A 12,601-nucleotide genomic window follows, 5' to 3' on the forward strand; every position below is an offset into this window, starting at 1 on the left:
GATCGGACCAGTGGTTCAGATTTTTACTTGCCCTGCCAATATTGTCACTGGCCCCACCCAAAAAAGTTAATAGCTATTTCTTAGCCACAAATAAAAAAAAATGTCAAAATGTTTGTAAATCTAGAATTGAAATATTTAAAAAATGTTAATAAAGTATTTTGCAAACAAAAGTAGCAAAATGTGCAGGTATTTTTTTGCAAAACAAAAGATGACTGACCTCCCAAACTAGCGGCAAACTGTACAAAACATCACTTCATTTTTTTTAGTCGTGGTGTACCCTCGTAAATGTCAGCTTCCAAGACGTTAGAGACAAATGTTTTCCACCATGTTGCTGTCTCTTCGCTGTACTGGTTGTTACGGAAAAAATAACATGCTCAAAACATCCAATCAGATAAGAGGAACCGAGAAGGTAGCATTTGAAGGCTTAAAAACAGAAACGGTTTCTCTATTCTGACTGTATTTGCACGCAATTGACAAATAGTCACAGGCAAATTAAACTTTAGTGACAGGGCATTAGTGGCCCGATCGGGCCAGTAACGATCCTGTCTACTGTCCCGAGCATCTCACACGCTGGCTGTGGGCCATCAGGCAGTCCTTATTGTTGAGCCCTGTACTGTAATTAATTTTACAGTACATGAGTATTTTACTGTATTTTTACATTTGGTAATTTTAAGTATCTTTATTTTATTATCTTATTTCTGCTCATTTTACAAAACTTAAACTGTTTTATACAATGCTAATTTGTACGCTAATGCTAATACAATGCTAACTTTTGTATTTTTACAGTACTTTTAAGTTACTGTAAAAATTGATTACAAAACTGTTACTGTAATTGATTTTTTCAGTACACAAACATTTTACTGTATTTTGTCTTTGTAAAATAAGTATCTGTGGTTATTTTATATATTTTATCAAAGAGCCATATATTTTGATCAAAGAGACACATATGGCTCGAGAGCCATAGGTTTCCTACCACTGCCTTAGCGCTAATTTTTGAATTTCTCCTTATTTTTGTATTTCTCCTTATTTCTTACGGTATTACACTGTATTATACAATGCTGCAAAAATTGTATTGCTTTTGTAAAAATTTTACATTTCTTAATGACATGCACAGATGAATTGTTCACCACAAAGCTGGCAATAAAAGCTAAGAAAATCAACATTTCATGTGTACTTTAAACTCAAACAGAATTTTCTATTCAGAAATAAATGTAAAAGGTTTATGACTTGGAAAAATGCAAACCAAAGAAACAAATCATTGTGAAGACCAAAATGATCAGGCTGATTAAAACTGTGTAGGGACATAATGCAACTCATGTTCTGCTGTACTTGAAGCAAAAAGGAGATGATGCAACCAGAAAGATTTTTAAATACTTTTTTGCCATAAAAATATTATATTACACACACCTCTTCAAGCGTTTGGGTTTAGTAATTATTATTTTCTCATAGTTCTCAATGATGCAGTAAATTGATCAAAAGTGAAAATAAAGATATTTTGTAATTCACTAATAAGCAAATTATAATAATAATAATAATAATAATAATAAAAATCAATATTTGCAGTGTCCCCATTTCCATTTAGATTTTATATGTTCACCATCATTATTACAGCATCTAAAATGTTTTAGATGACCCTCTGTAAATTCACAGGGATAAGCTGCATTTAAACTACATTAAAATATTGTAATAATATTTATGAGTTTTGAAGCATTTTAGCCGTTAAATACATTTTACAAACTATTTTCTTCTTCGGGGTTAAATCAATACCTCAATGCCACTATAAATCTTTTTGTAGTTTCATAACTATGGTATTCATGAAACATCAAACAGCGAGAAGCAGCACACTGAAACATGGGTCACAAGTGTTCGCTTGTAAGGTGCAAAAGTGTTGCACAGCTTCCCCTGCGATGCTGACAGAGCTTTCAATCAATAACAGACACTTCTGAAGCGTTTGTGTGCAACAAAGATTTTTTTTTTTTTACAGCCGAGCGTTGAGATTTATGGAGAGGTGGAGTGGAGGATCATTTGAAACAAGACACTGATACGATCAGGCTGACACTGAGTGTGTCTTAAAAAAAAGACTCTCCATTCACAAGTCCACAAGGGAAAACAGCTCTCTTTATTGCATGTGTCTAATTGAATTTAAAGATTTGTGTTCAGGTTTTGGGGGTGGAAACGGTGGCTCAGTTGTTAACACTGTCAGCTCATAGCAAGAAGGTCGCCGGTTCGAGTCCCGGCTGTATCAGTTGACATTTCTGAGTGGAGTTTGCATGTTCTCCCCATGTTGGTGTGGGTTTTCTCCAGGTGCTGCGGTGTGTCTCAGTATTTAGTTTCACCATTGCTTTAATCACAACCACTCTCAACATATCATAATTTTGCTTTTTTGATTAAAAATACTATAAAATGTTAAATTGTCATGCTGCTTCGATCAAAACTACATTTTTAATGATAAAATTAATGTAAAATTTGTCATCATTTATTCACCCTCATGTCGTTCCAAACTCATGAAAAATTCATATATTTTTAAAACATAAATGAAAATATTTGTAATAACATCGAAGAGATTTATGTTCCTTCATTGAGAGTGTATAAACAGCACAGCTTAATAAGAATTTTTATTTTTTATTTTTTTATTTTTTTTTTGTATTTATTAACAAACATTTAGCTGTGTCTGACTTCTGGCACAGTAGATTTCCAGAGATAAATTTCTCTCAGATTTGATTAAATTAAGTGTCTTAATATATGTGTTGATATTATGTTTTAGATCAAGACATCTCTCATGTGCTGTCTTTAACACCCTTCTGTGTGTAGAATTGACGTTGTACTCATTTCATCCACTGTTGCTTTATGTGAAGTACTACCTAGTTTAAATATAGCTTTATTCATAGAATTGATATATTTCTATTAAATATAAAATTTCAGTGTGGACGTTTGAATCCCCACTGCATGCTGAATCAATGTTGCAGAATAACAGACCCATATTATCACATATGCAAAAATGCATTCATGTGGATTCACATTCAACTGATTAAATGAAACATTTGGAAAGAGAAAAAAAACAGACAGATGTGGCAGGCTAAAAACATCAAAGGCACAAGTGACCGCAATGCAAAAGCTCTTTCGGAGTATACGTGCATATCAGAAAGCAAACAAGCAAAAGTATTGCGGGCAGGTGCATGAGATGAGCGGTTTGACAACACACTCACTGTCTAAACTGTCCTGGCTATATACAACATGCTCATCTAATGCTTCTGTGGGCCAGCGAGAGTGGCTGATTTTGTGTGTGTTCCCATTAAGCATGAAATTAGCAGTGCGACTGTGCTCATTAAGTATCCCAGTGCTCCTGTGACTCCCCATTAACACCGGGTAAAGCACATGGAACGGATAAGTCGGCACATCATTTGCCTACAGTTAGTGGAGTTTAACTGATTTATGATGTCAGAGGGTAAAGTTAGAGACTCTTAATATTCCTCATAATGACGTTTGTGTGTACACGAGACAGTTTACCTTTTATCACTTTCTTTATGTAATCTAAATCTATAGATTTCCATACATACTCTTCAATGCTCATAGAGAGGAAGCTAACAGTACGTTTATGTACAGTGCTCAACATTTATGAGTACATCCGTCATAAAATTTCTCATTTAAATAAATTTTTTCTATAGGAAGCGTTACAGTATCTGTGCATATACATTAGATTAATCAGCACTGAAGCCAAATCTAAAGCTAATCTAACAAAATAACTTATGGTAATGGTCCAAAATTAGTACACCCAAATATAAATGTTGGAAAAAATATTAAATAATACATTTAAAAAGAGCAAAATTCAAGAGAAGCAAAAATATTCAGAAAATTTAGTTGAAATTTTGTAGGTTGTAATTTGTTTCCTAATATTTTGCATGAATTTAAAAGAATGATCTTCCTATTTCCAAAGATGTTTGGTGACTAAAATTATATTTTAATAAATATATATATTTTAATTCATCTATTTTGTTTAAATGCTAGAAAATACATGACCTATATTCACTGAAATATGAATGAAAATAATAATTTTTAAAACGGGATGGACTCATTTATGTTGAGCACTGTATATGTAGTTGAACGGAAAGGCATCAGGCATGGTAAAATGTTTCCACTAATTCAATTAGCCCCTTATCGAGCTCCTCGGTGGCTTACAAGAGGATGTGGCTTGTTTTAACAACCCTACACCAACACTAAAAGAGCTCCACTCCTTGTAACAGCCTGCAGATACGGCAGAAAATAGATCTAGAACAAAGGGATTGCTGACAGACGAGTCGAACATCCCCAATGCGCTTAAACCGGATCTACGTGCATTTAAAATTAATGGGAGACATAAAAAAATTAAACAATTTTATAAAGTTGTTGTATTTTACAAGTCAACTTGAGTCAACTTCAGCACCCTTGGCCTACTTCGTGTCACACTATGGGAACAAGGGAAAAATCATGGATCAGTTGGCAATTCCTTCGAACTCAGTCGCTGCATCCAAAATGAAATTCTTGTTTTAGTATGCAAAAAAATCAGCATGGCAATTTAGTATGCAAAATACATATCATTTTTTGCAAGGTGGCACAGTGGCTCAGTGGTTAGAACTGTCACACCACAGCTAGAAGGTGGCTGGTTTGAGTCCTGGCTAGGCTAGTTGTTTTCTGTGTGGAGTTTGCAAGTTCTCCCCGTGTTCGCATTGGGTTTCCTCCGGGTGCTCCGGTTTCCCCCACAGTCCAAAGACATTTGGTATAAGTGTGTATGGGTGTTTCCCAGTACTGGGTTTGTGACATGAAGGGCATCCGCTGCATAAAACATATGCTGGAATAGTTGGTGGTTCATTTGTGGTGACCTCTGATAAATAAGGAACTAAGACAAAGGAAAATTAATGAATTAATGTTTGATGACAAACTACTTTCGTCAAAATTCTGACGTATGCTTGTGACGTTCACGTTACTATCCCGTGAAGTCGCAGGAAAGGGTTTATGAATGACAGTGACGCATGTAACAGGGACAACATATTATAATTTTCAAGCTATTCAGACTGTGTGCTGTTTTGTGCTCTTATTGTATAATGTGCAATTTAAGTGCAGGGGGCTGACCAGTAAGTGCAAAGAACTTTTCAACAGGTTTCCAATGAGTTTCTGATTTGATTTTTAGTCTTATTATTTTTCAAAAAATATCCATTAATAATATCTTTCAACTGTAAGTTTTTACATTAGGGTTTGAAGAACATGAAAATACTTCTGAAGCATTTGTGACAACTGTACTGCTCATTGTCAGTTATAGTTAGTTACTGGATTAACTAATATTAATTAACTGGTCATATTTTCAAGTGTTGATAAAAGATTATGACAGCTATCTTTCAGTTAATGATAGCTTTTGTGATTTATTCAGTGATGCATGAGTGTATTTAATTATACGCTGTCAAAAAAATGCTTTTCTTACCTTAAGTTTTAGTCTTTTTTCTGAAGTCTAAATATCAAAATTCTTCAGTCAACATTCAAAAAATGATGATGGCTGTTTGTTCAAACTACTTATTTAAAATGAGCTAAAACAACACAGTTGGAGATTTTTTTTTTTTTTTGGAGGGGGGGGGGACTTAAAAGTTATTAGTTCAATCAAAGATTATATTTGTAAAAACGAGTGTTTCTTGATGTTGTCCCAACACAAATCTACTGTGTGAAACCCAGCATTTTTTTAACAGTAAAAAAGCATTTTCTAGACAAGTCAAAAATATTGTTTTGTTTTCAAAATAAGTCAAAATTTAGTAGGATAAAATGGGATAAAAAGTAATTTAATCTTGTTTTTGATTGGAAATAATGCTTATTCCACTGGCAGTGCTTTGAAATATGCAGTTTTATTTGATGTATGATGTAATCTTAATCAAACCACAATGAGAGGGTGGGACATAGAGAAGCCCCTCCCCTTTTTATAAACAGCCAATAGCGTTTTGCTTTATCACTGCTCTGCCAGTGAGAGTGGTTGAACTCAAGCGCCTCAATTGAAAAGCAAATGAGTATTGTCTTAAAGGGGGCGGGCCATGTCAGATCCTAGAGAGCATTTGATTGGTCTCGATTTGATGAGAAACTGTAGCATGAGGTGACATGAAAAAACGTTGATAAATTTAGGCGGAAGTGACAAACTACAAGCTAAATATGTTTATATCAGTTTTATATCTACTCAAAGCAAACTTTATCACTGTTTTGAAGCACACTAGCTTATAGATATCTAAAAAAAAACTGACAATACTGTTATTGACATGTAAAAAATGTTATTTTAATTTAATGGCACCTTTAAAAATAAATGCTCACCTAATATTAACTTATTTCTAAAAAACAATAGAATATTTGCTACTTTGAAAACACCATGTTTTAAGATATTTTAGATATTTTTACTAGAAAAAAAGTCAAACTTTAAGTTCAAAAAGCATTCTTAAACCTCTATTCAGTGCTTCAACCCTCAATAAATTTCCTACATATTAAGATACATGATCAATATTAACTTTGAATTGGTTTGCAATCTGCAGCATTTCAACATCTAAGGTTCTCAGTCAGTTTCTAAAATTCCTTTGTTGAAAATACACCATCACATCAACTGTTCACTTTTCAATTTTCGGGTCGTCTCAAGCATGATTCTCTTTAACAAGATCTAGACACATCAACCATCTGCAGCCATAAACATCAAAGCATCAGGAAAACTGATGTGGCCTTGCTGAACTTCGTCTTGGAAATGTACTGTGCGGTCTGCGTTTGGATGAATAGTGTCTTGGAAATATAATGGAACCTGTTCCATTAAAACTCAGGATGGGGGTCATTGATTTACCACCAGTCTTTCAGCAGTATAATGGCTGCCCCTTCAAGCACCCTGAGAACACCGGGGTACTGAGCTTCCGAAAAACTGTTTAAAAATAGGTCTCATCGGGACAGCCATGATTATGAATGCAGCTGCAACACGCTTGCGAATGTTGTGCTAAAGTCTAGGTAATATTTGTTTGCAGGGTGTATTTAACACTGCTAGTGTCTGCAGTTATTGTCCCTTTCTGTTTTTCCTCTTCTCCAAGATGACAAAATGAATGTACTTGACTCCCTGTTTTTTACCGTGTGGCATTTACAAAAAGTCCCTCTGACATTTTCCTTCTCTTTCTGCACTTTTCTCCCTACGTCTCATCTTTTTTTATTACCTTTTTCTTATTGGCCAGAAAAAAAACACTCTTATGAAAAACAAATCTGCATAGCCTTTATTTTCCCTCTAATTTTCTCTCCCTTTCGTCTGCCACGGTCATCTTAATGAAGCACAATGCAGGTAGTTAACAACAGAACACAGAACTACGCCTTCCAGCACATCTGTTCCAGCAGTTCAGACCACCACTGATTTAACAGCGGGCATAAGTCTGACACCGATTACACAACTTTGACCTTGGCGGAAAAGAAAGAGAAAGAAGAGAATTTGCAGGTGTATGAGTGTAAACATTCATGTGGGTAAAGGAAGATATTGAGGCCAAAAGAAAAGACAGAGTGGCTCTCTTCCAAACCCTAGTGAGTCTACTGTCTTAACAGGCAGCTACTCCAAAGCATCCTAATCAAAGATGCTCTGATATGCATTACAATACACAATTCACTGCTGCTCACAAATGGAATCAATGGTTTATATGAAATTCAACAAGTCGTTTTTAAAGTTAGTCATCTAATCTGACTCTCTACTTGTGAATCTATACTAAAACTAGACTTTTTATCTCTTACATTTCAAACAGTTATCTTTTACATTTCAAAAGTATATTTCAAAAAAATAATTACCTTAAATTAATAATTAACTTATGTTTTGGAGTGTTTGCTTAAAACAAAATAAATGTTAAATAATAAATGAAAGAATGAATGAATTAAATAATTAATTAATTATGATAATAAAAGCTAAATAATGTTACTTTGTATGTTGATATACATGACATATAATATAAATAACAGTATTAACATTTAATATAATTTACATTTTTATTGATGAAATTGTCTAGCATGATTAGACATAGCAACTTTATATCACACTTTAATATATATATTTTAAATAAAAATATTATAAATATATTTTTGATCAAACCTTTAATCAAAGGTTTGGGATCTCAGAGTAAGACCTTTTATTGTTTTAATGCAATGTACAGTAATGTAAAATTTCTATTTTGATTTATTTTATATCGCAATTAATTATTGTGATGCCATCAGTACCCCAGACCTCAGTGTCACATGACCCTTCAGAAATCATTCTAAGATGATTCCAGTGGGCACACAACATCATAAAGGCTAATTTATACCTTTGCGCCAGGCGCACACGTATGATAATGGTGACGCCAATACTGACACACAATGCGTAGCGCAAGCTCTGTGATTAGTCAGCTTTAGTATCGCTGACGAGTGTGGGTGGGACCGAGAGCCACGCACATCTGATGGAGCGAGTTTTTACAAGCGTGGAGTCCCCTGAAGGAGCTCAAGATGAAAACCGTTATTTTGTGTTTACCTTATGATTTGATGCACATCTGCCGGCTCCTGCCTCTGAATGAGCGAGTTTGAGCTACTTGTAGCATTCAGAAAAAACAAAACACCCGCGAAGAAACTTGACACAGAGGAATTTAAAAACCTACTGCCATCTAGTGTTTCGGAAGTGTTATTGCAGAGCAACACAAACAGCATGCAGAGGTATAAATGCATGGCAACGTGGAAGGCATACTCCGTGGGTCACGCCGATCACTCGACGCAGAAGTATAAACCAAATATAAATATTAGGTTAAATATAGGTTGTAAAGTGTTAAGTTGATGAGTGACCAAAATACAATGTTAAGCCAACGTCATATTGACGTCAAATATAGACATTTATTCGTCAGGTATGGCAACTAAAATACAACATCTGATAGATGTCGTAGTGGTAACTTCCACACAACATCAAGCTGTAACATCATTAGACATTGATATTTGGTTGTTTTTAGGTAAGTGACCAAAATGCAATGTCTGTCCGATGTTGGACAATGACGTTGGGTTCTGACGTCAACCCAATTTTCATTTTCACCCAAAGTGCAATGTCACACGACGTTGGGGTACAAAGTCAATCTAACGTCATGCTTACTCCCTTTGATTGCTGGGATTGCTCAAAAAATGTATTTTATTGATGAAAACAATTTGAACTTTAAGTTCTCTGAAAAAATCTTTAAGTTAAAATCTGTATTTATTAGAAATAGAAACTCTTGTTTTTAATTTGATGGACCTTTGAAGAATATCCTTTATCTGTAACACTCCGGAATTGATTTATTCACCAAAAATAAACATGTGGTCTTTTAACCAAAATAAAAGATAAATTGCACTCATCTGAAAAACCTTTGCACCTAAAACGTCTAGTTGGTGGTTGCGTTTATCATACCTTGGCAGCCATGATCATGGAAGACCCTCCACGGATACCCAGAATGGGGATGTGCGTCTGAGCCGAGATGAAGTCCAATATCTGGGCGATGGCCTCCTGATCGGTATCATCCCCGAACACCACACCCTGGAGCCAGTTGCGTGACATCAGAGCACAGATGCGGTTGATGATACTCTTAGGGTCGGTTTCATTCATGGTGACCAGCTCGACTTTCGGTGGAAGAGGCACGTGTAGAAAGTCCTCTTTCTCCAGACCTTCAGAAAGCGACACCTCGCTGGAGTTTCCCACTAGGATCACCGCGATGCTAAGGCCTTGAGCAAACTTTGGTGACATGGGAGGACCCACTGGACTGACTCCTGGTGGTGGATAATGAGGAGGACTGATAATCGATTGGCTGTTCATGCCTCCGGTGGGCGTCCCGATCCCACCTCCGCGGCGAGACTCGCAGGTGGGGAAGAAGAAGAGCGATAGGAGAAGGAGCGAGATGTAGAGGGGCAGTTTGAAGGAGGAAACAAGGGAGACGAAAGACAGGACGCGGCAGTCGGAGAAAGGGGAAGAGGAGAGGTGGAGGCTGACAAGCATGGCGGAGGAGTGAAGGTACAGTCCCTGCAGACAGAGAAAGAGAGGGAGAACGTTTTAGTTTGTGAGCTGAATTCACATTAAAAACTACATTGAATCTGACTGGTGAACAGTTAAGTCAAGTTAAACCAGCAAGAGACCTGAGGCTTTAAAAAGAGCATATGTCCTCATTTCAAGGGTCTGTCCACTCCATTATTGACATATGTTGGACAGAAATCACAGAAACATAGGCAGTCTTGGGAAATGAGGTCGTTTGCAGCAGGCAATACACACACAAACACACTAAGGACATACAAAAGACTTCTAATGTTTTTACATGAAGCTAATCAGAATTAGGAAGCCTAAAATAAATCAAGCTGTAAAGACTAATTAACATAATATAACTTTGACAATTAGGATAGAGTTATAAAAATGTTATAAGGGTACATTTAAACAGCTCTAAGACTGAGATTTTACTTATTGGCACACCCTCTAATGTTAATAGATGTGGCAATCTCAAGTTAACAGTTGATGAATCTCTTTTAACTTCTTCTATGCAGGTGTGAAATCTTGGTGTCCTCTTTGATGCTCAGCTTAGCCTGAAACCTCATTTTAAACAGTTAACAAACACAACATTTTATCACTTACGCAACATTGCCCGCATCCGTCCATTTCTCTTTAAACACCAGATGCTGAAAAACTTGTCCATGCTTTTATTACGTCTCGTTTAGATTTTTGTAACTCTTTATTTGGGGGTCTGCCAGCCAATTCACTTAAGATCTTACAATATGTTCAAAACTCACCTGCACGTGTGTTAACCCAAACATCATCTCGCTCTCACATTACTCCTGTACTTTAGCAGTTACACTGGTTGCCTGTTAAGTCACGCATCGATTTTAAAACCTTGATTTTAACTTATAAAGCTGTTCATGCTTCTGCACCTATTTATATATGTGACCTGATATCTACCTACTCTTCCTCTCGCAATCTACGTTTTGCTTCGGGGCTCATCTTGTATCAGCCCCGTTGCAAACTTAGGGAGAAGGGTATAAACGGAGGCCGGAGCCAGCTCCAAGTGGGTGGGTCTTGGAGCTCCAAGTGGGCTGGGCAAACCTTATTTAGTTGTATTTAGACTTGAATATTGTGCTTTATGAATTTGTACACCTAACCCTAACCCTAAACCCAACCTCACAGTAACCTGTTGTGTTTTATTAACGTCTACACCTAAATCCAACCCTAAACCCAATCTCACAGTAACCTGATAAACCCAACCTACTTGCGGTTTGAGTCCCTCCCACTTGGAGGTCACCCAACCTACTTGCGGTGTAATTCCTCCCACTTGCAGGTCTCCGGGCTGCAGCAATACCTACTTGAACTTAGCAGCATGGGAGGCAGGGCATTCTCTTATCGTGCACCTAAATTATGGAATGCTCTCCCCACAAACATCAGAAACGCCAGTTCCCTAGACTGTTTTAAGATACTTCTTAAAACTTATCTTTTTATTATTGCTTATAACTTATAAGACCCTATTTTAATATGTATATTTTTATCATTACTATCATTCTTACTTTTTTGTGTATTTCATGTTCTTCTGTGCTTTGGTGCTCTTGCTAGCGCTTTGAGTTTGAAAAAAGCACAATATTAACAAAATGTATTATTATTATTATTATTATTAATATTAATATTATTACTATTACATTTACACAATAAACAAGCTAAAAAAAGCTTTTATTTTTGCTTTTAAAAAGTTTTGTTTTAAGCAACCCAGCAAACAATTTTGTGCTTAATAAACATCTAATAGACATCTAAACGTAGACAGCTTGGCTAAAACAAGGCTAAACTTGGGCTATCAGTGAAAATCTAATAGACATAATAATAGCCCAAAATAGCCTAATAGCCCAAAACTAGACTAGCCGTCAATTAGACAGATTAGACTGACTTTATAGATTAGACTGACTTTATATATCTTGTCATTCATTTCTGTTTGTTTGATGACTAGTGCAGTCTTGGCCTATTCTTAGATGTCTATTGGATTTTCTCTGACAGTCCAAATTTAGCTTTGTTTTAGCAAAGACGAATATGTTTAGACGTCTATTAGACATCTATTAGACATCTTTTAAAAACAAAAAAATGCATGCTGGGAATCCTTAATCACTTGGATCTGCAAAAACTGGCAGTGTGATTTTATAACAAGACAGTGTTTGTCATAATTGGTAAGTGAGTATTTGCTAACCAAAACAACAGTAGTCCAAGCATGTAATATTTATGGATGGGATGTGACCATTTCTTCACACACGTTTAAGTAGTTTAGATGTACATGAAATAGACTTCAAAATGAAAACTTGTAGTGTGAAACTAGCCAATTGCTTTACAGGAGCATTTAAATTGACACGCAACCAAAACTGTAATAATAAATAAAGTATTGCTGTGCTTTGATGTGGATCCCAATACGTCATTCTGGTAACGCTTTACAATAAGGTTCATTAGTTAATGCATTTACTAACATGAACTAATCATGAACAACACTTGTACAGCATTTATTAATCATAATTGAACATTTACTAATGCATTATTAACATTCAAGTCCATGCTTGTTAACATTAGTTAATGCACCATGAGTTAACATGAACTAACAAT

At 35.7% G+C, this 12,601-nt stretch overlaps 1 protein-coding gene across 10 annotated transcripts in view; it reads right to left on the bottom strand.

Annotated features, from left to right (window-relative positions):
• Positions 1-12,601, bottom strand: part of grin2bb (glutamate receptor, ionotropic, N-methyl D-aspartate 2B, genome duplicate b) — a 199,278-nt gene that overhangs the window by 144,027 nt on the left and 42,650 nt on the right. For all 10 annotated transcript variants that reach the window (XM_087235944.1, XM_087235938.1, XM_087235941.1 and 7 more), the window contains one exon: positions 9,407-10,012. In XM_087235944.1, the coding sequence (XP_087092070.1) occupies positions 9,407-10,012 (606 nt within the window). The remainder of the gene's footprint in view (positions 1-9,406; positions 10,013-12,601) is intronic.

This window comes from Danio rerio, chromosome 1 (assembly GCF_052040795.2).
Source record: "Danio rerio strain M-AB ecotype USA chromosome 1, GRCz13ab, whole genome shotgun sequence".
In the NCBI taxonomy this organism is placed as follows: Eukaryota; Metazoa; Chordata; class Actinopteri; order Cypriniformes; family Danionidae; genus Danio; species Danio rerio.